The sequence below is a fragment of the Epargyreus clarus genome, unplaced genomic scaffold (genome assembly GCF_041222505.1).
Source record: "Epargyreus clarus isolate Ecla_fem2 unplaced genomic scaffold, WU_Ecla_fem_2.2 ptg000015l, whole genome shotgun sequence".
Lineage (NCBI taxonomy): Eukaryota > Metazoa > Arthropoda > Insecta > Lepidoptera > Hesperiidae > Epargyreus > Epargyreus clarus.
The window spans coordinates 10,240,621-10,268,226 of NW_027332223.1; the positions used below are offsets into that span (position 1 = coordinate 10,240,621).

General features: G+C 36.4%; 7 protein-coding genes across 8 annotated transcripts in view; 4 read left to right on the plus strand and 3 right to left on the minus strand.

Annotated features, from left to right (window-relative positions):
- The first annotated feature begins 401 nt into the window (after positions 1-401).
- Cog6 (conserved oligomeric Golgi complex subunit 6) lies at positions 402-2,673 on the plus strand. 2 transcript variants are annotated; one of them, XM_073080652.1, is made up of 2 exons: positions 402-619; positions 712-2,673. In XM_073080652.1, the coding sequence occupies exon 2, from the start codon at positions 726-728 to the stop codon at positions 2,574-2,576; it is 1,851 nt and encodes a 616-aa protein (XP_072936753.1). In that variant the 5' UTR covers positions 402-619; positions 712-725; the 3' UTR covers positions 2,577-2,673. The 2 variants fall into 2 exon arrangements, with proteins under 2 accessions (XP_072936753.1, XP_072936752.1); XM_073080651.1 differs by having other exon boundaries at positions 403-600.
- A 722-nt stretch (positions 2,674-3,395) lies between these two features.
- THG (tRNA-histidine guanylyltransferase) lies at positions 3,396-4,750 on the plus strand. Its single transcript, XM_073080655.1, has 2 exons — positions 3,396-4,176; positions 4,264-4,750. Exons 1-2 carry the CDS (start codon positions 3,586-3,588, stop codon positions 4,612-4,614), a joined length of 942 nt encoding a protein of 313 aa, XP_072936756.1. The 5' UTR covers positions 3,396-3,585; the 3' UTR covers positions 4,615-4,750.
- Positions 4,607-10,215, minus strand: VhaAC39-1 (V-type proton ATPase subunit VhaAC39-1). The gene is made up of 4 exons (XM_073080654.1): positions 9,971-10,215; positions 9,213-9,721; positions 8,286-8,540; positions 4,607-5,612 (listed from the first exon to the last, which is right to left on the minus strand). Exons 1-4 carry the CDS (start codon positions 10,089-10,091, stop codon positions 5,451-5,453), a joined length of 1,047 nt encoding a protein of 348 aa, XP_072936755.1. The 5' UTR covers positions 10,092-10,215; the 3' UTR covers positions 4,607-5,450.
- A 268-nt stretch (positions 10,216-10,483) lies between these two features.
- LOC140747980 (succinate dehydrogenase assembly factor 4, mitochondrial) lies at positions 10,484-11,357 on the plus strand. The gene is made up of 3 exons (XM_073080656.1): positions 10,484-10,505; positions 10,552-10,681; positions 10,801-11,357. The coding sequence occupies exons 2-3, from the start codon at positions 10,633-10,635 to the stop codon at positions 11,091-11,093; spliced, it is 342 nt and encodes a 113-aa protein (XP_072936757.1). The 5' UTR covers positions 10,484-10,505; positions 10,552-10,632; the 3' UTR covers positions 11,094-11,357.
- l(2)37Cb (DEAH-box helicase 16 lethal (2) 37Cb) lies at positions 11,309-15,391 on the minus strand. Its single transcript, XM_073080653.1, has 5 exons — positions 14,877-15,391; positions 14,390-14,526; positions 12,357-13,923; positions 11,843-12,245; positions 11,309-11,587 (listed from the first exon to the last, which is right to left on the minus strand). Exons 1-5 carry the CDS (start codon positions 15,206-15,208, stop codon positions 11,342-11,344), a joined length of 2,685 nt encoding a protein of 894 aa, XP_072936754.1. The 5' UTR covers positions 15,209-15,391; the 3' UTR covers positions 11,309-11,341.
- A 971-nt stretch (positions 15,392-16,362) lies between these two features.
- LOC140747982 (WW domain-containing oxidoreductase) lies at positions 16,363-19,197 on the plus strand. Its single transcript, XM_073080658.1, has 6 exons — positions 16,363-16,495; positions 16,586-16,747; positions 17,063-17,316; positions 17,527-17,706; positions 18,211-18,478; positions 18,801-19,197. The coding sequence occupies exons 1-6, from the start codon at positions 16,493-16,495 to the stop codon at positions 19,077-19,079; spliced, it is 1,146 nt and encodes a 381-aa protein (XP_072936759.1). The 5' UTR covers positions 16,363-16,492; the 3' UTR covers positions 19,080-19,197.
- The window catches only part of mib1 (E3 ubiquitin-protein ligase mind bomb 1), a 190,567-nt gene continuing 182,149 nt past the window's right edge, over positions 19,189-27,606 (minus strand). The window contains exons 14-18 of the mRNA XM_073080657.1: positions 25,881-26,167; positions 25,045-25,245; positions 24,191-24,285; positions 23,959-24,094; positions 19,189-23,048 (exon numbers count right to left, since the gene is read on the minus strand). Of these exons, the coding sequence (XP_072936758.1) occupies positions 22,908-23,048; positions 23,959-24,094; positions 24,191-24,285; positions 25,045-25,245; positions 25,881-26,167 (860 nt within the window). The 3' untranslated portion in view covers positions 19,189-22,907. The remainder of the gene's footprint in view (positions 23,049-23,958; positions 24,095-24,190; positions 24,286-25,044; positions 25,246-25,880; positions 26,168-27,606) is intronic.

Below are 27,606 nucleotides of genomic sequence, written 5' to 3' on the forward strand. Positions count from 1 at the left end.
ATACAATATTAAAGTTTAACATATCAACTTCACTCGTATGCTCCGGATATCACTGTATCGACTACAAACTTGCAGTCTGTCTTAAGCCTTAAGCTATGTAGGAAGCCTTAAGCGTTGTGTGTGAATAATATTTATTATATTTATTTTTGAATATAGTATATATAAATACAAAATCATAATACCACCTGGCCGTAAGCGTAACATCTTTGAGAACGAGCCCAGTAAGAGATTGTACAATTACCGATATGATATGATATGATCTCATGATATGATGATATGATATGATCATAGAAAAGAAAAGCAAGGATATGATGATTAAAACTAAGTCAAAGACAAAGTTAAAGACTGGTATAATAATTATCTGTGCCCCCACCGACTTCAAATTTTCAAGCTGTCGTGTCAGTGTTTATATTGTCAAATCAAATGTATATTGTAATATTCTATTGTCAATTTAACTCAATTTGTTAATAATAATTAATTGTATTGAAGATATGTCGTATTTGCGGGTGCATAATAAATAGATAATTATAAGCAAATTTTCTTAATTATATTGTGTACAGTATAAACTCAGCCAGTGCATCAATCAGTCAGTTAATTGTGGTAAATTGATAAGCAAATTGTTAATACTTTCTTCAACAAGTGATACAGTTCAAATCAATGTACAATAAAATAACTTTGTAACTCAATATAATTTTAATTTCTACATTTCAGTCGAGAAGATAAAAATGGATTCATCATATAATAATCCTATTAGTCAAAGGATCAACAAAATCTTTGATAATCACATAATTACCGATAACAGCGAGGCTTTATACACGATTTCGGGCCTATGTTCATCCAATTCGGCGTACACGAGGAGGATTCTAGTTAATGAAATTGAAAAAAAAGATTTACTCGTTAATAAGGGAATTCTGACAGAATATAACAAAGTAAAAGACAAGTTGCAAATATTGTTAGATTCTTTAGCCTCATTGGACATTTCAGTCAAAGATATGTCGAATAGATTGCAGGAGTCGAAAACTAAAACTCACCATATCATATCCCAGACAAATAAGCTGAAAGATGATAGAAAAAAGACAAAGAAGAAGCTATTATGGGTGAATGCATTTGTAAAAAACTTTGATGTGCCTTCAGATCAAGCAAAATCAATTTACAATACTTCTCCTTTAACAATAGACTTTTTCGGGACACTGAACCAGATAGAAAAGCTGAATGACAACTGCAAAACCCTGGTGAAATGTTGGTACCAAACACCTGCATTTGATATAATGGAGATGATAGGACTGCAGCAAGAAATTGCCATTGAGAAACTCTACCATTGGACCATAGGTGCCTGTGTGGGTGCTGATTCTCCAAATAACGCATTGATACCTAAAGCCCTGGCTAAATTTGAGAACAGACAAGTTTTATTCTGTAACATAATTGATGAATATTGTACAGCTCGCAAGGCGAGAATTGTACAGCTGTTTATTGATGTATTAACTAAAGGCGGGGAAAATGGCTCAAAGCCAATAGAATTTTATGCTAATGATGCTAAAAGGTATATAGGTGATATGCTGGCCTGGGTATATCAAGTAATACCCGTAGAAAAAGAATATTTAACCACTCTGTTAAAGCATTGTGACATACCAGACAAAGATGCTAAAATCACAACTGCTTTGACAAGCATAATGGAAGCATTGTGTCCCTTGCTTAAAGTGAGAGCCGAGCTTATTCTGAAACCTGATAAAGAACCTTTGGTTTTATGGTCTATCACCAATTTAGTTATGTACTATAGAGACACTATACAATCCATCATTGGTAAGGGTCATTTAATTGATACATTTGATGAACTGCTGAAGAAAAGTGAAGATGTCTTCATTATGACTCTAGATAGTAAAGTACAGAAAGAATTGAGTCATGGAGTAAAAGCACCACCACTAGATTTGAATCCATCATTTGTGGTGACTGACTTAGTGAGTTTCCTTCGTGACTTAATGAGTGTGACCAGCAATGTCAACAGTGCTGACAAAAAAATTATAATCACACATATTTTGGATCCACTCTTGCATGCTATTAATGAAACTGCTTGCCATTTGAGCTCCACAGATATGTCAGTGTATATGTTGAACTGTATTTATCACATACAATGCACACTGTCTTTGTATACAATTCTAGATGAATACAATGAAAGACTACAAGCACAATCGGAGGCACAAATAGATACACTGACATCTGAACAAGCTAGTTTCCTTGTTGCCAATTTAAATATGGGTCCAATATATACTATGTTGCAAGAAAAAATTAATGGTCCTCTTTCAGCCATACCTGGCATGGATACAACAACATTGAAAGCATTTCTAAATAAGTTTGATATGTTCCTCGTAACTCCTGATGTGTATACATTGCCACAGTTGAATTTGCTTATAAGTCAAACACATAAATCATTTGTGAAAAAGAGATCATTCGAGGTTATACTTGCAATCTATCAACAGCTACATCAAGCCATACATGACCCTGCAAATGGGTATGCTGAACCACAAACTATTGTGCGTAGGTCACCTGATGAAGTGAAAAAGCTGCTTATATTGTCTTAAATAATATGTTATCTATGTATGTAATTAAATATTGCAATAAAATTTAAATTATATTGGAGTAAAATGTATTGTATTGAAATATAGCAATGTTAAAATATGTATTTGTTTTATTGATTCCTTAAAATATACCATTCCAGTCGTATGATTAAAGCGCAGGATTTGCGAAAATGCATTATGCATTATATTAATATGAACTCGTGCATTATATTAATACTAGTTTTTGCCCGCGGCTTTGCCCGCGTTTAAAAGAAAATAATATGACAAACTAACATACATAAAACTGACACCATCTGGCGATAATTGGTCGTACCAACTCTGGAACCTTCGTGGGCTCATGGACAACAACTTTGCTGAAGATCATCACTTGATCAAATGCATTGTGTAAATGTGTACGATTCAATCCTTACTAATATCGATTATAATAATCGATTTTTTTGGTCCAAAAGATCGATTCTCCGATTAATCGCTCTTAGATCGCCATCCCTAGTTCCCGTTGGATTTCCGGGATAAAAACTATCCTATGTCCGTTCTCGGGTCTCAGACTATCTTTGTACAAAATTTCATTAAAATCGGTTCAGTGGTTTGCGTGAAGAAGCGTGAAGAAGAGATAACCAGACAGACAGAGTTACTTTCGGATTAATAATATTAGTAAGGATGAATCATTAAGACGTGTTATCCAATCGATATTGTTCCTATTCGTAAACATTTTTAATTTTTTTTTTATTGAGTCAGTGTTGGCAGTACCGTGCTTTCCAATTTGCTTCAAGAAACACATTAAAAACTATAAATGACAATGACGTGTGTCGTGACACCTGTCGTGACATTGACAACTAAAATGACAGAATGTACCGCTGCTGTGTGTTGAACATTTGATTTTTTATTTAGATTTCTATTCTTTTTTTTACAATCTACTGTAAATGTGTATTGAAAGCTGTACATAACCATACTTATCTTAAAAGCAAAGAGTTTAATCTGCCTAATAGAAGTTATAGTGCATCGTACCTAATACATGTATTTATTTACTAAATTACCTCTGTTATTCATAAAAAGTAGGATAAGCCCATTTCTTATAAATAAAATGGCTAAAAGTTCCTTTGAATATGTGAAAAATTTTGAATTGGACGACACTCTTTTGCCTAATTCGTGGATTGTTGTTAGGCTTGATGGGAAATGTTTCCATAGATTTTCGGATGATCACAACTTTTCCAAACCAAATGACCTGAGAGCACTAAATTTAATGAATTACGCAGCATTCACTGTTCTACGAGAGTACCACGATGTGCTTATGGCTTTTGGTCAAAGTGACGAGTATTCTTTTGTATTTAAAAAGAACTCCACACTTTATAATCGCCGAGCTGCAAAACTGTTGACTAGCATTAATAGCAAGTTTTCCACATCTTATGTATATTATTGGAAAAAGTTTTTCAATGATGACCTACTAAAGTATCCTCCAACATTTGACGGACGGATTGTTCTGTATCCCTCTGATGAGAATTTAATAGACTATATGAAATGGAGGCAGGCTGATGTGCATATAAACAATTTGTATAACACTGCCTTTTGGACATTAGTTTTAAGAGGCAATTTAACTCCTTCGCAGGTAAGTTGCTATAAACAACAGCAATATTACAAGTTTCAAATATTTTTTTGGTTCAACATTTTTTAATCTTCATCTTCATTGTTACAGGCTGAAAAGCGCCTTTGTGGTACTGTATCTGCTGATAAGAATGAAATTTTATTCAAAGAGTTTGATATAAATTACAATAAGGAGAAAGAAATATTTAAAAGGGGTACTCTATTGTTACGAAAAAAAATCGAAGATACCAGCACGGGGAAATTGTCAATGGTGATTGTGGATACACATGATGACATGCTTAAAGACAAGTTTTGGACTACCCACAGCAGTTTACTTAGCAACAAATCAAAGGAAATACTAAAACATGATGGTGCAATTACTCAAATCATAAGTGAACAGATAGATAGTAAGAACAAAACACTTATAGAAAATGATTGTAAAATAAAAAACGAAGTAATATAACATATGTGTTTTATTGGATCTAATATAATTTACATAGTAAAGGCTAAAATAATGTGTTCTCCACATGCCGCTCATTGGGAACTTATCTAATCTAGTGATGTCTATTAAATATATTTTTCATGAGTTTTGGAATTTATGAATATTTGTTTGTTTTAAAGCAATTAAATGTTAATTTGAATGACAATTTAATACACTTATCATCATAACTGCTGATATTTCAATTATTGTTATTTACTTTCACATCAATTTCACAAATTCAAGCAAACCCTTATTAAAAAAGATATTTTGAAGACATCTACATTTATAGTGATATAATTCAAACTTTTAACATTTAAATACATTATTAACATTAACAATACTAAACATAAAGCATTAAATCTTGATGTCAATTATGCATTTGTACCTTTTTTATGCATTTTGAACAAAAAATAAACAATAAACCTGAAGCAGCTCGGATGTATGCATATTATTTACAATTTGATATACAATGTATGGAAGAAAGGGGGTTACAGGACACAAGTCAAAATCAATTTAACATATTCATTTTTTTACCGATTGCAAGAATTCAGAATTTTATGATCCACTAGAGACAATAATAGTTTTACTAATATTATTCTGTCAAATGTTCTTCAAATTGTAAGGTCATATGGAATGTATGTTGTCGATGTACCAATAAAAATATGACAAAAGGTACTATACAGTATGTATTATGAAAACATTTTCAAAGAATAAATAAGCTTTTACTTTAGTTCGGTTTTTAAAGACATAATTCTATTATGTACATAGCAAGAAACATTGAATTATTATTCATCAAAAAGCAATTTTGGTATTACAATTTAGAAAATGGGAATGTAGTTGTCAATCTTAGCTCGGTGTTTTTGGGCAACACACTCGCTGATCCAAACGATGTTTCGGCATTCCTGCTCCTTCAGCTTGAGGTACGAATAGAAAACCCCAAAGTGGAACTGTTGCAGGAATGCATGCACATTGAGCCTCACCTAGAATAAAAATAAATAATGGTCATTAGTTTTAACATAACACTTTATTCACAATTCATATGACATGTTACATACATTGGTGTAAACACTAATATTGTATATTACATAACAAGTATCATATAAAAAATAAAGTGATCTCAAATGTTATAGGTTCAATCAATGTAAAATATATGAAAGGAGCTAAATCATTGTGTGTTGTTATAAACTGCGATTTTTCAAGTGGGTTTTTTTTTTAATATAAATAAATAATTAGAATCCTGAATTACGATGGCATGAAATTGCAGCATCCACGAATTTGATGAGTAGTAAATTTACAAGATTACAATAAATATCTTTTAACACTAGAAAGACGGGAGCAGTCATTTGACCGGATTTTCAATTTAAAAGTTTGTTTATTCCAAAACTTTTTGACTAAGTTTACTGATAATTTGTGACTTTTATTATTATGAAAAGAATCCTAAAAATACATCACCAAAAGATTCTCAGGGTCTTTGTTTACCTTTTAAAGTGCTGATATACCGACAAAGACGGCGACAGTCATTTGACTGCTGAAACTTAAGTAGTGATTATAATTGTAATATGAGGGTGTTTTTGTAAACATGTGAATGGTTTAGTTTTATTAGTCAGTCGCTAGAGTAACTACCTTCATATAGTACGTATTATTTAGAATATTGTGAATAAATTAGTGTAAAAATGTCTCGGAGACTAGATAATAACGAAATACTTCATTTACTGCAAAACCTACCAGACAATCAGTCGGAATGTGAATCTGAAAGTGCAGTTCTTGACAGCGATGATTACATTGTGTTATCTGCTGTTAGTTCGACCTTTGATAGTGCAGACTCTGACCCAGAAGATCAGGTACCCCTTTCGAATTTACGTTACGTTAATAACAATAAACGTGTTCGTGGCAGGGGTAGGGGTCACCGTTTGCTTGCCAGTACTGCTTACGAGCAGGATCGCCATTACACAGCTACAGACGGGACCACATGGGCACTTCAGACGGTATCAACTCCAACTGGTCGTCGGGCTCGACAGAACATTATTACTGAGCAAGCAGGACCTACATCATTTGCAAGAAGGAATTTCAAAGCCGATAAAATATAGCCGATGCATGGAGGCTATTTATTGACGAACATATTTTGAGACATATTCAAAAATGCACAACAGAAGAAGCTAATAGGCAACTAGGACATAATAATTGGACACTCACTTTGGCAGAATTAGAAGATTTTATTGCTATTTTTTATGTTCGTGGTGCCTGCGGTGCGAAAAGTATCCCGATAAACGAATTATGGAGTAAAACATGGGGAATAAGTTTCTTTTCGAAAACCATGCCTCGCGACAGATTCAAGGATATTATGAAGTTTATTCGATTTCACATAAAATCTCAAAGAAGTTCCCGACTTCAACAAGATAAATTCGCTTTGATGTCTGATGTTTAGAATAAATTTATGAAAATTGCGTATGTTGTTACAAATCAGGTGAGAATATTGACGAACAACTTTTTTCTACTAAAGTAAGATGTAAGTTTCTTCAGTATATTGCAAACAAACCTGATAAGTTTGGTATAAAATTTTGGCTTTGCGTTGATGTTGATTCCAAATATGTGCTCAATGGTTTTCCATACTTAGGTAAAGATGATAGTAGGCCACAAAACCAAAGCCTTGGTGAATCCGTTGTAATGCGTCTCGTGGAACCATTTATAAATACTGGTCGAAACATCACCACAGACAATTTTTTTACATCTGTTAGCTTGGCAAAAAACTTACTTTCAAAACGCACTACGATTGTTGGGACCATGAATAGAGCACGACGCGAAATTCCACCTTATGCCAAGATACTTTGTTTGAATTTATTCGAAACAAAAGTGTTGAAATGTGATGATTGCACTCTTACAATATATCAGGGAAAACGAAATAAGAATGTTTTATTGCTAAGCACTTTACATGAAAATGTTCAAATCGATACCGATCACCGTAAAAAGAAGCCGGAGACTGTGACTTTTTACAATGCTACTAAGTATGGCGTGGATGTAGCTGATCAGATGGCGAAGAAGTACAGTGTCAAAGCAGCATCTCGAAGATGGCCTGTACGAGTATTTTTTAACATTTTAGATCTAGCGGGAATCAATTCTTACATTATATATAAGAAATTGACAGGAATAAATATAAAACGGAGAAAATTTATTTTGGATTTAGCGAGTGCACTTAGTGGAAATAATGAAATTAAAACAGTACTTTCCGGTTCTGAGCCTTTGTGTGTAGAACCTATGCCTTCAACTTCTCAATCTTCGTTACCGATCATCCAAGAGAACCGAAAAAGGCGGGAATGTTATATTAATAAATGTAAAAATAAAACTAATAAAGTATGTTATTCCTGTAAAAAGCCACTTTGTAGTTCTTGTAATGAAATTAAAACTTTTAAATGTAAAAATTGAAATTAGATATGTAAAATAGTATAAATTATGAGCATTATGTTACAAACATTCAAGTTCATAGTAGCGTTTTTTATACTAATAAAGAATTTTCTGAATATGAGTACTTGCAGTCATTTGACCGCCCGCCGTCTTTGTAGGTAGTTAAATTTTGCCGTCTTTCTAGTGTTAAGATCTACTTTTAGAACCATAGACTCAAAAAGTGTAATTATTATTATGTCTTATTGTCAACTTACCTCATGCTCAAAGAATTTATCTTCCAAAGTTTTGTCCCCAACATTGTTACCAGCACCTTCAAATAATGCAGAGTACTCAGCATAATATTCAGCCACAGCCTTTACTTGCTCGTAATCATCAGCACGGGCCAAGGCAGCCAATCCATCAGGGTTCAGCTTACCACAGCGAGGGTACAGCTTAGCCCTGTCATCCTTAGACAGCTCAGTGCCAAAGGAGTTGATAGTAATGATGATGGCACGACGGTCGGCTTCAAACTAGAACATATTTTTTATTGAAACTTTAAAAAGGCATTGTTAATATTAGAATTCTGTAATTTTATCTATCCATATCTCAAATAAAAAAAAGGCAGATAAGAATCTTATGAACAACACAAAATAATATATTGAGCATTGGTTAACATAAAACCAGATTAGATTATTGAGATGGCAAATATTTAACCTTTTCACCCTTTCATATTCTATTCTAAGCTTTAGATTTTAATAACTCTGAGATAAAGATAAAAAAACACAATTTTTTGAAGAAGATTGCAATTGGATAAATTATGAAACATTTGTTATTTCCCTTTATTATTCCGATCTTTCCTAGTTATTGTTTTGAATAATAAATTCATTTAACAGAAATTATTTTGATATAGTAAGTTTTAAAAACCTAATTCACAAAATATACTTAAACTAAATTTAAAACAAATAGAAATAAAAATATTTACAGTAATCAAAAAATAACTAAAACTATAATAAATAAAATAAATGAGCCAGATCGCTGCCCCGCGGTAGTGTACCCAAGACACTAGCAGCATTACCTCGTTGTATTGCCAAACTTATTTGTTGACCGAGGTAAGCTCCAGCTCAGCTCTAATTCACAAATCACTTTCAAACATTTACATTCTACAGATTAATCCATTTTATATAGTGTCATGAGATACTTACAGCCAGAATTTCACACATGACATCAGCAGTTGTCCCTCCAATCTGACTGCAGAATTCATAGAAAGCTTCCAAGTAAGCTTTGTACAGAGTGTTACGGATGATCTCAATGTTCATCTCATCCAAGTCTTGCTCACTGATGCAGTCCACGAAGAACGGAGCAAGAGGGGTGTCGACCAGGACAGCGTTGTACAGCTCCGCTGGAGTGGCAGCCACGTGGATGGCTTCCATCTGCTCAAATGAGCCCAAGGGGTGGCACTTGGGAATCAACTCGGAAATGGGCCTCTGGTGCAGAGTACCAGTAATAAGCAGAATGATGTTGTCAATCATGTAGCTGTAAGTGATGAAGTCCAAGAATGTGGACATCGGCTCCACAGAGTGATTTCTGAGATGTTGGAACTCAATAACGAGTTTCTCGCGGAGCTTGTCATCGATCGTAGACACGGAAAGAGGGCTGGGCTCGTTAGCCAGGAATGTTCCATAGTCAGTACCTTGCAAATGGAGTTTTAAGTCTGGAAATAACATTTAGCATGATAAGTCGCTTAATATCCAGGTGACACAGGTCTACCTAAATGTAATCATATCCAGCATTCATCAAAACAAATCTATCATCTACAATTGTCAAAAGTTATTATAGCATTTCTTCACGATTTCTCTATATATATTTATAGCTAACGTTAAATACTTAATAAATACTAAGTGAATAATGTAATTGCACGTCTTGAATACAATAAATTTACTAGTAATGTGAGAGTACAGACCTTCCAATGTCTCGCACTGCACCAAGTTCAAGTAATCAGACTGCTTCAGGATGCCACACTTAAAACCGCGGCACAGACCCTCGAGATATCCCGCGTCGATGTTGAAAATGCACCCCTTCATCGTAGAATCCTAGTCTTCACTCCTAGAATTTATTTGATCTAAATTTATTTACCACAATGTAAAACGCAAAGGGTAAAGGAGGAAGATGGAAGTCAGTCGCTCATTCATTGATCATATGATACGCCCATAACCAATTTTTTCTTTTTAAATAAACGGGTATGTAAAAAAACAAACTATTTGTAACTGTGCAGCCAAGTTTCTTCTATAATTATTAATAGCAATAAGAACATCGATATTACAATAAAATTACATTTTTTTCAACTAATTAAACTATTAGTACTTCACAGTACTAAAATTAAATTCACTAGTAATAATGAGTGGTCGTTAAATGGGCACACTGAATAATGTTAATAATTAATATTGTAATTTGTCAAGATTGTCAAGTCAGCTGTCAGCACTCAGCACTTTTTATTACATAGAAGCATAGATATATTATCCTACTGAGTATAATATATCTATGCATAGAAGTGAATGTTTATTTTGACTAACGTCAAATTTAAATAATTTTATCAGACTTACATTATAATTTATTCGATTGAAAATGAGATTATCTGTTTTAAACGGTCTCTTTAAAATAACAAGGAACACAGGTGAGGTTGAAATTATGTGCAACGTGTTATTACTTTGCGTTAATGTAATAAATACTTTTGGGCAAAAATATTGACTGCTCGACGTAGACAAATTTTCTTACGACTTGAAATGGTTTTAGGCGCTGTTTCTAGCCGCCTGAGAGCATGTTACTATTCTAGTGAATCTAGTGCTGAAGATCCGAAGAAGCCTGAATCTAAAAGGTTGGCGGAGTTCAGGAAGAAGTTACGGGAGACTACCGATATAAAAGATCTTGGAGAGCAGCCAGACATGCATCACTCGCAGAAGGAAGAGGCTCTCCCAGCGTGGCCAGATAACACCAACCCGCATACAGGTGAAGTTGGTGGCCCCAGAGGACCTGAGCCCACTAGATATGGAGACTGGGAGCGGAAGGGCAGAGTCACAGATTTTTGAGATACTAGTACATTGCAAACTTCATTTGTTAGGCTTATAGCTTTAGTATAAATTTATTAGGATTGCAGTATTAATAATAGAGTTATCAAAAATAAATATCTCTGTTATATAGCTTGTTATTGAAATTGTCTTATTTTTTCTCGATACCAGTTCTATTTAATATTATGGATGTTCTAAACTAAGATAGGTAAAGAGGTGTTATAAAGGACAGACAGTTTCAGTTTGTTATTTTTTTATTTAAATAAAACTTAATTTATAATTGAAGTACTCTTTGTATTATTTGCCGATTTCCCTATAGTTTTAGGCATCTTTTTATTTGTAGAATCCTCCAATTCTTTAGATTTATAATAATGTGGGGCCACTTCTAAAAGCCATTTGCTTTCAATTTCTGTTACTTGTCTCATAAATTCTTTGGAGGTGAACACGAGCTCATGGTATATCACCCACCTGGGTAGCTCCTCAAACAGTGCACTGTTGGGATGTGCCATAACTGTCTGTAAAAAAACAAATAAAAAGTATTAGTATTGAAATTAATTATTACAAACATGATATTACAAAAATGATGTAACATGTTACATAAATACATAATATACTGTAAAATATATTCAATCAATCGACACCCTACTACGGCTTTACCTCTAGGACTATAACACCAATATGCAATTTTGTTGTTTGAATGCATCATATAGTACAAAATGAAAAAAAAATATTGTAAAAATAATGTTAAATATGCATCTTATTAAACTTACCTGATTATGTTTGACTGTCTTATAATGTCCACCTTTAGAAAACTTAGCTATGTGGTAAAAATAACCAGCTGTTATAGCTTTCCTTATATTAGCATCATCTTCTAAACTAGACACCATTTCTATCTCCACTCTTTCCATGAGCCCTGCTAGCTGTTCTCTCACATCCCTAGCTCTCTTCATTGATCTGTATTGAATAAAGTTTTCATAACACCATTGCACTGAATATTCCGATTCAACCCATTGATTGTACACATTCATCAATGTTAAATGATCACCATGCTTGTGATAAAAGTTCTTTCTGGCCGTGTCTGCATGGATTATTTTATCTTTAGGCCTATAGAAAACAGAACTGTTGACTGATAACATAGCAGCGATTGTGACAATTTCCTCAGAACACTTGTATCTGTAAAAAAGAATTTAGTTATATAGCTTTAATAATCTATAAATATAAATAATTTGTAAATACAAACGATGCAATCCAAATTTAAATTAAATCAGCTACAGAAATACTTACTTCTCACTAGCCAATAACATTTTTGCAAGCATTGGATCTGTTGGGAATTCTGCCATTCTTCTACCAGCTTTGGTCAATTCCCCATGGTGGTTGAGTGCTCCAAGTGCATACAGTTGTTCCAAAGCCAAAACCAAAGTTTCATGAGGAGGTGGGTCCAAGAAATCAAAATGGATTAGATCATTAATTCCTAGTGCCTTTAACATTAGAACTGCATTTCCTAAATTAATCCTCTGAATTTCTGGGACTGTATTATCTTCCAGCTCATACTTATAGGCCCATGCTGTATATAACCTGAAGCATTTCCCAGGTGCTACTCGTCCAGCTCTTCCAGCCCTTTGATTAGCTGAAGCTTTAGAAATGGGAACCACCATAAGGCTTTCCATACCTGTCTTGGAGTTAAAATTGTTTTGCTTAGCAAAACCTGGATCTATTACATAAATAATATTGTCTATTGTAAGAGAAGTTTCAGCAATATTTGTTGCCAACACAACTTTTCGTGCTCCTTCAGGGGTTGGTTCGAAAATTTTAGCTTGCATGTCACTAGGAAGATTAGCATACACGGGTAAGATGACAAGTTCTTTTAATTTCTTGCCTATTCTCTTTGTTCTCTCCTGCAACATTTCAACACAAGTTTCAATTTCTTCCTGACCTGTGAGGAAAACTAAAATATCTCCAAGTGGTTGTGTAGCATGTATCTGAAGCACTGACACTACACTTGCATCTACATAATCAGCCTCTGGGGCCTTTGTGTAATAAATATCGACAGGAAATCTTCTTCCTGGTATCCTAAAAATAGGGGCTTCATCAAAGAAATTTGAGAACTTTTCAGCATCTAGTGTAGCACTGGATATAAGCAGTTTTAATTCAGGTCTAAATCTGGTGATATCTTTTACAAGACCAAATAAAATATCTGTATGCAAGGTACGTTCATGAGCTTCATCAATGATCATGACACTGTATGATGCTAAATCTGGTTCTGACAAAAATTCTCTGTGCAATGTACCATCTGTCATGTATTTTATTACAGTTCGATCAGAAGTACAGTCCTCAAACCGAATACTGTACCCAACTTCATTTCCCAACTTGACATTCATTTCTTGGGCAACTCTTGCGGCCACTGACATGGCAGCAACTCTTCTTGGTTGTGTACATCCAATCTTCTTACCATCTTCTGTAAAACCTGCCTCATGTAGGTATTGGGGTATTTGAGTTGTTTTACCAGAACCAGTTTCTCCCTCTACAATTAGAATTTGATACTTTTTGATTGCTTCAATAAGTGCTTCTCTGAATGGGTATACAGGGAGAGATATTTTTGTTTCCTCTATAGTCATCCGTATCTTTTGATGTTCTGAAACTTCTTCACTTTCTTTTTTCTTTTCTTTATTCCCCTCAAGTTGGAGAGCCTGGATGAAGTCAATTTGTTCATCCAACAACAATTCATACTCATCTTGTGCCTTTGCATCTTTAGCACCAAATTTGAAAAAGGCAGATTTAATTTGTTCTTGTTCCCACTTTCTTTGCTCAGAGTGAGGCAACTTTTCATTTTCATCTACCTCAATGTATTCTCCTGAAAATATATACAATTAGGGTTAAATATCATATAGCAGATTATTAAGTTTTATCTTGTATTCATAATTTTAATTTACAACTCAATGTACCTTTATTTTTTTAAATATGTCTCTATTATATCAATACCTTTATTTTTTTAAATGTCTCTATTATATCAAATAACTTGTAGCTATAGCCCATGGATTCTATGGACATATATAAAATATATTTCAAAACATGTATATTGCGACTTAAATGTCACAATCCAAAAATATACAGAGTACCATATTGGAATAATTTTGTTCGAGCACTTGTATAGTTTTTTCTTATATACTTTAAGAAGGCAGAGCACATTTGCAGCAGAAAGAATCATGACTGTGGCATCTCTTTAGGGAAAAAATATCTAATTATTCAATCACTATAAAAAATTGTGTCACTGATAAGTTGTATTACACACAAGTATTATAATTTAATGAATTTATTACCTTTTTCACCTTTCCCAAGATCCTGTGGCATGTGATACCTCTGGACATTTTCCAGCTCTCGAGCCTTCTCATGTTCCTTTGCTAATTGCAGTAGTGTCTTCTTGTGTTCTCTTTCCTTCTTCTCTCTCTCTGTTAGTCTAAAAATTTCACAGGAATATTATAAACTGCAAATACAGTAAAATTATGATTGGGTAATTGAATAAAAATATAAACAAAGTGGACATCACATTTTCAAAATAACATGTACCTATTCAACATAAACATAAAAGCGCACTTTTTAAAGATACTACAAATATATAGTAGTTTTGTAGTCCTGTACTAAATAGTTGTAGATATTTATGGATATGACTATTCTGCCTCTTCATTCAGGCAAATGTTTAAATGATTAATGTTAAGTTATTTATATGTGTACCTGAGAGTTCCTGAATAGCCTACCTCAAATAGGGATAGCGGAAGCATAAATCAATTAAAAGGCTATAATACTTACACACTTGCATCAAAAAGATACTCATCATCAGCAATGTCGGCTTCTAGCTCCACAACTTTGTCGTCTTTACGTTTCTCTAAATATTTTCGTCGCGACTGCACGCGGAGTTTGGGCAGTATTTTGTCCCTATCCTCAGCTTCCAGCTTCAGGCGCTTGGCTGCCTCCTCATACGATCGCTTGTTAGATCCCTCGGCGACCTTCTTCACTTTACTCTCGTCACGTTTTCGCAACCTCTTGGCGAATTCATCCCGCTCCTTGAGATCCTTCAAGCGATTCTCTTCATCGCTATCCGAATCCGATGAGGAATGATGCCGTTTTCCACGCTTTTCCATTTTGTGCTCACTTGAATAGATTTGTTAATGGTATTGATATTTCTTTTAGTCACAACAACTTCCGTAAGTTATATACAACAACCTTATAAGATGTTATTTTGTATAAATAAACAAAAATATTTTTGGACTATCAATTTCCATGATGTTTGCTAGCTTTGAGTCTTTATGACATATGACAAATTGACAACAAAATGGACATTGACGTCAATTTTGGCATTAAAAATGTAGATATTGCCAGTTTTGTCAGTTTTCTTAAATATGTCCAATATGCAACAGTAACTTGTGATTACTGCCATTACTATAGTTATCGTGTAATAAATTTATGCAAGCAAGTGGTACTTTTCGAAAGTAGGGATCTAAATATTAGTTGTTAGTTATCAGCGATTTTTATTTCCCCAGAGTTCTTAGGTTTGACGTTAACTTAACAAAATTACAACAATAAAAACTAGATGAAATGCATTTTTTCTAAAATATTACGTAAACAGGCGTAATAATAATAATAATATGTTAAATATATTGCTAAATAATGGCTAAATATAATCGTTCAAAATTTTCGCTTCTTCAGATTTATTTGACAATATATCAACTCTTGCCATGATATTGCCAATGGTATTGCCTGCCGCAGGCCTAGACAAGTTTTTAACACGGAGAAATCCGAATACAATCTGTATACAAGTTGCTTCTCCTTCTAGCGAAAGCCGCCCTACAGCGTCCCGATCTCTGCGACCAAGCGGTTGAGAAGAAATCGTGCTCACTGGCCCTCTCCACCCCATCCTTGGCGAACATCATAGTTTTGCAGTAGCATAGCAACGTCTGCTACGATCTCCGATCATGCCTGGAATCATGGTCGGGAATGAGAGGTTGATTCCCATTATAGAGCTGACCGTACTTCAAGCGTGTAATGGGTTTTCAGGTGTTTTATCTTTCAGCCCATCGTTGCAGTAATGGCATCTGGCCGTTGGCTCCTGCCTGATCCGACATTTATTATTTAAATTATTTCTTAAATTTCTTAAAACCTAAACAATGTAGGTAATTCTTAATACCTAAACTATTCGGTCTATACCTTTGTAACAACTTTTTTTGATAAAAATTAAGAAAAAGTATATTAGGTTTAGGTGTCATAAAGGTATGATAAAGGTACTGTCTGGGTGTCATGATAAAAAAATTTCTCGTACGAAACAACGACAAATATCTTACTTGACTTTTATTGATTGATTATTTCTCGTTACCTAATATTTTAACTATTCATTTAACATTTTAAAATATGTTTAACCGCATATTTATATGGTGAGTAATAAGATGGGATCTACCACCGTAGAAATTGTGTTTAAGCAAAATTAATAGGTTAATAAAGGTAACTCTGAATATTATTTTAAAGTATTCACCTTTACTCCCTTAATATATTACAGTAAATCATTAACTCCTATCATGAATAGAGGCTTTAATACGGTTATATGGAAGGAAGGGCTAATGAAATGTTCTAAAGTTATGCAAAAGAATTTAGAATTATCCATTATCCACGGCCCAACAGCAGATGAGGTTTGATAATTTTTTACGACAAAATATGTGAATTTGTATTTTTAAAGTAGCACGTAGTAATAACAATTAGTGGCATGATTCCGATAAATGCCGTAAAAGGTACTTGCAAAATCAAAGTTTAACTCAAAGATTACAGTATAGTATACGGGTAGTTTTATAGAAAATGACATAGTTCTTGCGTAAACAATGACTGGGCATGGGTTTCGGAAGCGTAGGTAGCCACGAGCTTGCGATGGGCAGAAGTTCGTTTGCAATGAAGATTAGATAATAGATAATGAAGATTACCTTATTTGATTACTTAAAATTGTCTTGTAGGTAGCAAAGGATATTGATTTAGAAAACAAAACTTGTCTAATAACTGGCGCGAACAGTGGCATTGGCCTGGAAGTCACACGATGTCTGAATGCTCGAGACTGCAAAGTTCTGATGGCATGCCGCAACACGTACGCTGCTAGTGTTGTGGCCAAAAACGTTTGCGAAAAAAACGACTTGCTCCATTTCTATGAAGTAAACTTGGCATCGCTCGCTTCAGTCAAAAACTGCTGCGATAACATTCTTAAGGACCACAAGTAACCTTTTAGTAGTCACTTAAGTTATAGTTCCAGTAACATTGTTATCTCGAATGGTTGGGCTGTTTTTTTATGTTTTTAAAATACCAATGTTATTCTTAGTAGAACAAATAAGTGTGGATTAAATGCCTGTGGGGTACTCTGCTTCGATTAGTATTCTAACTTAGAAATTCTAGGAACTGATTGCTCTCTTTTGATTTCTGCTTTAAGGAAAATCGATCTTGTAATTTTAAACGCTGCAACGTTTGGCTTGCCGTGGTCGTTGACAGAAGACGGTTTGGAAACAACTTTTCAGGTTAATTACTTGAGCCAATATTATCTACTAATGAACATCGAAAATCATCTGGCTCCCGATGCAAGAATTGTGTTTACATCTACGGAATCCCATAGGTCAGTTGCTTAATAAGCACAAAGTTAAGTCATATAGAATACTAGTTTTTGCCCGCGGCTTCGCCCGCGTTTAAAAGAAAATAATATGACATACTAACATACATAAAACTGAAAATTCGTACCTTCATTGGAATGACAGTGGCGCCATCTTGCGAAAATTGGTCGTACCAACTCTGAAACCTTCGTGAGCTCATGGACAACAACTTTGCTAAAGATCATCACTTGATCAAATGCATAGTTTACGATTCAATCCTTACTAATATAATTTAGGCGTGAAGAAGAGACAACCAGACAGACAGACAAACAGAGTTACTTTCGGATTTATAATATTAGTAAGGATTAAGTTAAATCTTTACTGTGCATTAAACGCAGTCACTGTTTATTATAGTTACTTAGATACCTAAGATCAAGTAGAAAACAGGTTCGTGTCCCATTTGGGTATATGAAAGCGCTAATACATTTGACTTTCCGTCCAGGTATTCCGAGACATATTTTTTTTTTCAGAAATATAAATTGGCCTATATCGAAAACACTATCGCCGACATTAGATGATCTTTCACTATCAAAAGATGAATATACGTCTATCAAGGCTTACAATATATCGAAGCTTTGTGGTATATTGGCAATGCATTATTTAGGATATCGTTGGCTGGGCACGGATAAAATGGTATTCTGCGCGAATCCGGGCTCTTTCGTTAAAACACAGCTTTGTCGCAATTGGTGGGCGTACGAAACACTTTATACTTTCATGAGGCCCTTTACCAAATCAATTGTAAGTAGATCCATTTAATTGAATACTTTCGGATAAGTTTGAAGGCTGTAGCAAAGCACGTATAGGTACATACTTCGACGGCTCAACAAGATCTCCAAGGATATTGCATTCGGTCACAGGACCGACCCACAGGGGTTTGTTGATAGTTTGCAATTTACAACTATTCCATCAGATCAAAGATTCATGCATTCATTCAATAGGTATCGGCTAAGGCTGGACCACATCGTGATTCCCGATATCGCATTGATTCCAACTATTGAGATACTTTCTTCTGTAAGACTTTACACAGTAACACTAACTACATATAATTGTTTAATTTCAGCGACAAGCCGCTAGCACAATAGTGTTATGCGCAGTTTCTCCAGAACTCCAAGGGTTGTCTGCCCTGTATTACAGCAACTGCCGGCGCTGCGAAGAAAGCGACCTGGCCAAAGACTCTTATTTGTCTTTCAAGATTCAAGACCTCACGCGGGATATCCTCAAGGAGCGAATAGCTGATTTTGAGGATGCCGTCGAGTATACTCAATCTTTGAAGGAACCGGAAAAGATTCCAACTGACGAACGTTATGAGCAAGCGTTGGTTTCTAATTATAGTGGATGAATACCGATTCATAATTTCGGTATAATTTGTGAGGAACATTATTTGAGTTCGTTTGAGTTCTTGTCAAAGATGTATTGGTTAGAACTTTGGGATAAATAAAACAATTCAGTTATTTTAACAGTTTTTATTTAAATACACAAGTTGATGCTTAGAACATAACATTATAAGACCGTGTTTATTATGACACTTATCAAGAAATTGTTTTTACGAATACCTTTCAAACTTCAATTAATGTCATACAACGATGTAAAATTTCATTAGAGTTTATTTAAATAGCTAACATTAATATGTTTTCCAGCAATAATAATTTGTAAACGCGACATAACATAAACTTAAAAATATTACGAGAAACGTTCATTTAATGCCAAAATACAATTTGTGGCACAATCGTATTGTAACATATATCGCACCTTTAGAATTACAATGAATGACATTTATAGTATATCGATCTATAATAACAGTAATTACGATAATACACGCCGGTCATTGTTGCATTGGATTGTTTGGCACTTCTTAACGTGTTTTTGTATATAGGTAGTTCGTCGATACAACAAGATAGCAATATAATATAGAAATACAACAAAAAAGGTCAAAAATAAAAATGGTCTGTCGATGAAAAAAAGTACTATTTGGAAATTTCCTTTAAAATGATGTCTAGATACAACTCCCGTCTCCGATTTTTTTACTTGTCATTGTAATTTTAAATATGTGATATAAAAATTATTTGAATGCATGTTTAGTAATCGAATAAACGCTGAAAGTTAAATGCGAATATTTCAAATAAAGTTTATTCGTACATTTTCACGATTAAATGCGAAAAAACTTTCTAACATGGTATGGTCTGTACAAAATACAGTAGGGATAATAAATGCATTTTAATATCACCTAGCAAGGCTTATTATTTTCAAAAGGTGTTTTAACAAATGCTTAGTAAGAGAAAAATTGTAAGTCTCATATTCGCTGATAAATACAGTATTATATTAAACGCAGTTCCCTGATTAAGGAGTTCATTAATAAAAAAACACTTTAAACATGGGATTTTCAAGAAATTTATATATCAATATGTATAACTACGTTTACATATTAATATAGATTAAGGCAGAGGGAGCGAATGAAGTATTATATTATAATAATTTATAATGATTACAATTCAAATTGATCAAAAACAGAGAGGTTACTTTTTGTATTCCATCTGTTTCTTCCTATAATCTGTGTATGACTATTTACTTAAATAACTTATAATCTATCGATACAACAAGTATTTAAATATAAAACAATTTATTATAAATTTAACATTGAATATAATCTCAAAAATGTTGACACTGGGATAGAAAATTTATTAACTAGTTTTATGTGTAAATTATTGTTATTTTACTCATGAAATTGTTTTGTAGAATGTACTTGGGTGTACGATTTAATGATATTCTGTAGAGATAAAATTCAAAATTAACAATCCATTACTGTTTGAAAACTGAGGTCTTCTTTACATAGTACAGCTCGCAAATCTAAGGATTTACGCACGGACAGCGGACCACAATGGGCCGCCACCAAAGCTCCTTCAAATTTCAAAATATTATGAAGAACTCTCTGCAAAGCTAGGTTTTCTCATGATACTTTGCCTTTAAAATAAGCAATTATTAGTTTTATTAAGGTGAACATGACTTTAACGAAGCAACCTTATTTTGAAACAAGATAGACAGCCTACAACTTGGTTACCACCCAGTTGCGACCGACGCTGATCCAATGAGTTAATGTTGATTCTCATATTTCTCAATAAAAAAAATAAAAAAATACCGTGCTATTTTATAACTTACAATTATTATATAAATGTAATTAGATTATATGATACTAGTGCAAATTTAAATGCTTAGGTGATTATTATACCTCGCTTAACTTAATTAAATATATTATTGCATAATATCTTAAATTAAAATTAATTTAATCTACTTCGCTTAAGTGAAAATACAAAAGATTTCGTTGCTTAGTTGATAACAAATAAAATGAAAATAATGTATTAATTTAATCATAATAATGATTACAATTATTACAGTTTGTAATGTTTACCTTAGTTATAAAGATTAAGGTGTAAAGATGATAACATGAGTAGCCTCTTATACCTGTACCAAGTGTATTTCAACTTAGTAACCACTTCTTATTATATTTGTAGACAAACCGCAATAATAAAATGCATATGCAAATGCTAGGATTTACGAGTATATCCTCGGTTGCTTGCTCAAAAAATTTGCAGGTTCTAAAATTTATGATAAAATTAATTCGGCTCAGTTGACCCTTTAATCAAGTTACTAACAGCCAAGGATTTGTCAAGAAATGCTTAAAATTTTGATTGCAGTGTTACCCGCTATATCGATTCCAAATACTTTAGTAGGCAGTAAGAGCTTTCCCTGACACGCGTGTTTACTCTAGCACGCATGTCCCGGCATACACGCATGCGTGGCATTAGCATCCTATAGTTTTATAAAAAAACCTGTCATATAATATGCAACAAGCACGCGGCTTGCGAAAAAACTGTAGCGAGTAAATTCATGTGTGCGTGTGACACACGTGCGATGGTATACCCACGTGACAGGACAAAGGCCACAATATCTGTTTACGCAAATGACAATATATAAAACATAGACAAAGTTACAATCAGACTCTTAAAGAACGACATGCACTATGTCTTTACTCACACCAGTCAAACAAACTTATGCGCGTTGCTTTTCACTGGTTTTATTGGTCTATTATGTTCAGGTATAATGTAATGTAATACTTTTAATTTGTATAGTAATTTTAGTTCAGTATTTGAGCATTTTTAAACATTCAATGATTGTAGCCGGTATTGAACACAAATGGGAGGTGTCACCTAATGTTATTTATAAGACAAATAGTTATTTCTTTTTTGTAAAAAGTTACAAAATCTACATATAAAAATCTATTAACTTCGAGACTATAATACGAATCTATTACAATGTAGTTTCATTATAAACCTGGTCACTGTCGCCAAAAATAATTGCAACGTTATAAATGTTGGCATCGCTTTGAGTTACAGCTCTTTTTTAAAGAATACTTTTTTATATTTTTGGGAATGCTAGAAGGAAGCTTATTCCACATTTTGTACTCATAAAGTAGGGACAAACGTGCAAATTACATCATGGAGGACACCTTTAGGGTTGCCAACAAGTATGTAATATACAGTAAATATATCTTGGTAAATAACAGCTAAAGAATTAAAATTTTATTTATGTTTACGAATTTAAAATAAAGTATATTTCATTATACTAATTTTATTTTAAAACGATATTTTATTAGGTCAATTCTTCTTTTAATCAACCTCATAACAAATGGAAAACCTCACTTTAATGTGATGTTGGCAACCCTATGTACGAGCAAGTATTGTGATAAAAGAGTGTTACGTGAGGTGACTTTGGCAATTTTAAATTAGTGAAACAAGTATTGATTCCCTCCCATCTCTCACGTGAGATCGTTATTTTTTTATTAATTAACATTAATTTGTGCTTGATTGAGTTGGATCTATTTAGCTAGTTTAGTAGGGAAACATGTTAATTTCATTTAACCCAGTCTTGCTCTATTTTTACTTATGGAAAAAAATACGTGATACTTCCGTGATGTTACGAGACCCCACTCTCCCCCACGTGAGATTGGGTTAAATTTTGACGTCCTCCTAAATGTCTCACGTAATTAACGGAAGCCTCCAAGAGAGGCAGGCAATCCCTCGCTCGTGGTGATAGCTTGATGTTCCACGTAATTTACGGATGCCTCCAAGACAGGATAGGCATTCCTACCCCTTCGCTCGTGGTGACAGCTTGGCTAGTAGAGTAGGATGCGTTTCTCGACCTGCTTGCGGCAGATGGGGCACACGGTGATGCGGTCGCCGCACATCTGGCACATGCCGTGGCCGCACAGGAAGATCATGTTCTTCAGCCGGTCCAGGCAGATCGGGCACATCGTCTGCGAACACAGTGTTCATCATTAGTAGTTGATACAATTAATTACTAAAATTAACCAATTTTGTAAAAATATCGCAAATTTTTGATGGCAGTTATACTCTAAAATTGAACTATAGAGCTTTACCGGAAAGTATATTTTATGTATCCTACTTTTTGTTGTTCCGAAAGCGGATTTTTAGATATAACAAATGACTTACGTACCATAGATTGCTTAAACTATTCTATAACGTCATTGACTGGCCTGGCATAGTGACAAATGAATTCCGTAAATGGATATCTTAGGTCTGAATCATCAGATTCTTTAAAGCCAAATATCTCTCGAAAGCCTAAAAGACTATAAGAAAAATTGCAGCCTATAGTCTGATTCATAATTAGGTGTCCAAAATGTAAACAAAGGTGTTGACCTATCAAGAACATACCCTTCAAATGGTAGATTCTTATTTTTGATAATATTAAATTAATGCAACAATAATAAAATAATAATCTAAACTAATTAAGATCAATTCACATTTTCTAATATTTATATTACCTCAATTTCGTTCCATACAGTAATAATAATAAAAAACAAGGTTTATGGTAGAAAATTAAAATGTGATAATGGTTACACAATCGGAATCCAGAACATTTCTTGTGCCGTCATTTTTAAGTTTCGTAGCTGATGTTATTCATTTTCGTAATTGTAATTGAACTTGAATATATTAAAGTTTACATAGCGCGTTTGTTAAATTGTGAATAATTGTAAAGTTTTCGTTTTTTGTTGAGTTTGTTAAAGTTTTTATTTCTTGTTCATTTTGACAGTGACATTTGTTTGTTTACATTTTGGACACCTAATTATGAATCAGACTATAGGTTTATGCGCTCCAAAATGTATGTTTTGTTAGTACGAATTACACAAAATATCAGTAGGTAACCTGTTCCTTGATATCTTGCAATTGTTGCTGGAGCTTTTGCACGTCGGGCTGGAGTTGCGGCGGCGCGGCGGGCGCGGGGGCAGCGTGCGGGCCGGGCGCGGGCGTGGCGAGCGGGCCCGGCCCGGGGAGCGCGGCGTGCGGGCCCGGCCCGGCGAGCGCGGCGTGCGGGCCGGGCCCGGACAGCGCGGCGTGCGGGCCGGGCAGCGCGACGTGCGGCGGCGCGGCGTGCGGCCGGGAGCCGTTGTTCATGTGGTGCGGCGCGGCGGGCGCGGGCGCCGGCTGCCCCTTGTTCACCTGCACCTGCGCCAGGTTGCTGCCGCCCTCCTTCTCCACTGCGCACACTGACACAAGCAAGTGTTAAGACACGAGTTACATACTAACAAAGCTGACAGTAGAATTGACTAAAAGGTGGTTATAACTCATTATATACCTAATTCTTTACATGTAATGCTTTACAATTGCGTTAGTAAAGTATTACATATTTTTACTGTGTTTTCTGATTGTATTAAGCAACCAAAACGGCGTTGTATTGTACTCGTTTGCCAACTTCTTGTAAATTTGTAATACAATCATTAAACGTGAACATTTTTAATTAAAATCCTCTATCACTCGATTCTTCAGTAGCCATGAAATTTCCATGAACCGTAATGATCACTGGCGGAGTGCATGCTCGTTGCAAAAAAAATCACAAAAGATTTGGTTCGAGTAGTAGGGTTTAGAGTTGGTTAGGTAGATAACAACCCGGGAAGGACGGTGGCATGTGTGGTCGCATGCCGTCGTAAACACCAGGTGTGCAGGAGGAGCGTAAAGTGCTCCCCCCAGGACAGAGCCCGACCGGGGGGGCATCGCACTCGGAGGACTCCGGTTGTGTTCCATCGGAGATCCCGGAGTTCTCTACCAAGCGCTGAGGACGGTTTTAATGCGATAAAAATCCCACATAGCCCGGCGTCGCTCCCACGTCGTCGGGTACCTTTTGAAGGTTTCCCACTCGAAAACAAAAAAAAAAAAGCAGATAACAAAGATAAAAAGCGGTAACTCACGATCGATCTTGGGGGTGGTGGCGGTTGCGGCGGCAGTGGCGGCGGCGGCGGCGGGCGGCGCGGCGGCGGGCTGCAGCGGCGTGCGGCACTCGACGCACTTGCGCATGAGCGGCGCGCAGCCGGCGCACGCGCACACGTCGCCGCACGGCCGGAACACCACCGTGGCGGGCGCCTCCGAGCACACCACGCACTCGCCCACGCGCTGCCGGGACGACACGCACGCGCGGCACACCAGACACTTCTTCACCTGGACGATAAACGCACGTTTGTGTCACTTTCTCATGTCTGAGTTTCGTGTCCCTAGCTCTAGGCTCTACCGGCTCATCAGACACTTCTTTGTGTATATAACGCCATATGCGATATTTTTTGATTTCTCGACTTTTCAATTTAAACAGCTAAAAAACATACAAACGTCATATAGTAACAGGGTGTGACGTCCTCTAAAATTATGAGACAGCAATATTTTTATTGATTTCCCCTGCAATGGGATAAAAACAAAATACATTACATGGATGATTAATTTCGGAGCAGCATGTTCCGTTTCGCGTCCGAAGACACGAGGTCATCGTCTGCAGTAGGATTGCTCATGGTGGCTGTCTCAACCGCGTGCATCTCCGCAGCGCCGACATCGCAGGGACCCGGCAGCTCAACAATATTTTACATTCACAGAACAAACTTTCCCTCGCCGTGCACACGTTGCAGCAGAAAATATGTCCACAAGGTCTGAACAGCGTGTCCCTTTTCGCGTCTGAACACACGAGGCACTCGTCGGCAGTGGGATCGCTCGCAATCACCGGTTCAGTAGCGGGCGTCTCCGGCGCACCGACGCCGCTGGAGCCCAGTGCGCTGAACGAAACTTTTACATTTACAGAACAAACTTACCCTCGCCGCGCACACGTTACAGCAGCAAATGTGTCCGCAAGGTCTGAACAGCGTGTCCCGTTTCGCGTCCGAGCATACAAGGCACTCGTCAGCAGTAGGGTCACTCGTAGTGACCGGTTCCGCCGCGGGCGTCTCCGGCGCACCAACGCCACTTGGTCCCGGAGCGCTGAACGAGCCGGACTCGCTCTCGGGCGTGCCGTCGCTGGTCATGCCGGTGCCCTCCTTGCGGCACGTGGTGAGAGTTTTGCAGAGATTCGGGTCCGGGCACAGGTCGAGGGGTGTTTGACCTGGAATTTTAAAATAACATTTGTCATAAAAAAGGAACTGCTTACGTTTAAACTCCGGCAGGTAAATAGGATTATAGAAAATTTTGGGTTTATCCAAAGTTAACTACCAATATACCTGTTACACACGCACGATTGCAAAGTATGTTTCAGGGCATCGGGATTTTTTAAAGTAATGTGCGTATTAGAAATTTTTATCATTAGTTTTAAGGGTGAAGAAGAAGATCGCGAATAAATCTACATGCTTGACTTTTAAAACAAAAATGTTTTCACATGTGTGTGAAGTCTACCAATTCGTACTTGACCAGCGCGGTGGACTATGACCTAAACCTGTCTCACTCCGCGAAGAAATCCGTGTCAAGTAAAGGGAAACGGATGTCGATGATAAGTAAACTTTAATTTACCTTTCTTGTTCTTAACGGTGAGGTCAGCGCCGTGCGCGACGAGGAAGCACGCGACTGAGGCGCTGGACTTCTTGTCGTGCGCGTGCGTGAGGCCGGTGAGCAGCGGCGCGTAAACACAGCGCAAAGTAACCTTTTAACTTTTACTCTTACCCTTCTTGTTCTTGACGGTGAGATCAGCGCCGTGCGCGGCGAGGAAGCAGGCGATGGAGGCGCTGGACTTCTTGTCGTGCGCGTGCGTGAGGCCGGTGAGCAGCGGCGCGTAAACACAGCGCAAAGTAACCTTTTAACTTTTACTCTTACCCTTCTTGTTCTTGACGGTGAGATCAGCGCCGTGCGCGGCGAGGAAGCAGGCGATGGAGGCGCTGGACTTCTTGTCGTGCGCGTGCGTGAGGCCGGTGAGCAGCGGCGCGTAAACACAGCGCAAAGTAACCTTTTAACTTTTACTCTTACCCTTCTTGTTCTTGACGGTGAGATCAGCGCCGTGCGCGGCGAGGAAGCAGGCGATGGAGGCGCTGGACTTCTTGTCGTGCGCGTGCGTGAGGCCGGTGAGCAGCGGCGCGTAAACACAGCGCAAAGTAACCTTTTAACTTTTACTCTTACCCTTCTTGTTCTTGACGGTGAGATCAGCGCCGTGCGCGGCGAGGAAGCAGGCGATGGAGGCGCTGGACTTCTTGTCGTGCGCGTGCGTGAGGCCGGTGAGCAGCGGCGCGTAAACACAGCGCAAAGTAACCTTTTAACTTTTACTCTTACCCTTCTTGTTCTTGACGGTGAGATCAGCGCCGTGCGCGGCGAGGAAGCAGGCGATGGAGGCGCTGGACTTCTTGTCGTGCGCGTGCGTGAGGCCGGTGAGCAGCGGCGCGTAAACACAGCGCAAAGTAACCTTTTAACTTTTACTCTTACCCTTCTTGTTCTTGACGGTGAGATCAGCGCCGTGCGCGGCGAGGAAGCAGGCGATGGAGGCGCTGGACTTCTTGTCGTGCGCGTGCGTGAGGCCGGTGAGCAGCGGCGCGTAAACACAGCGCAAAGTAACCTTTTAAC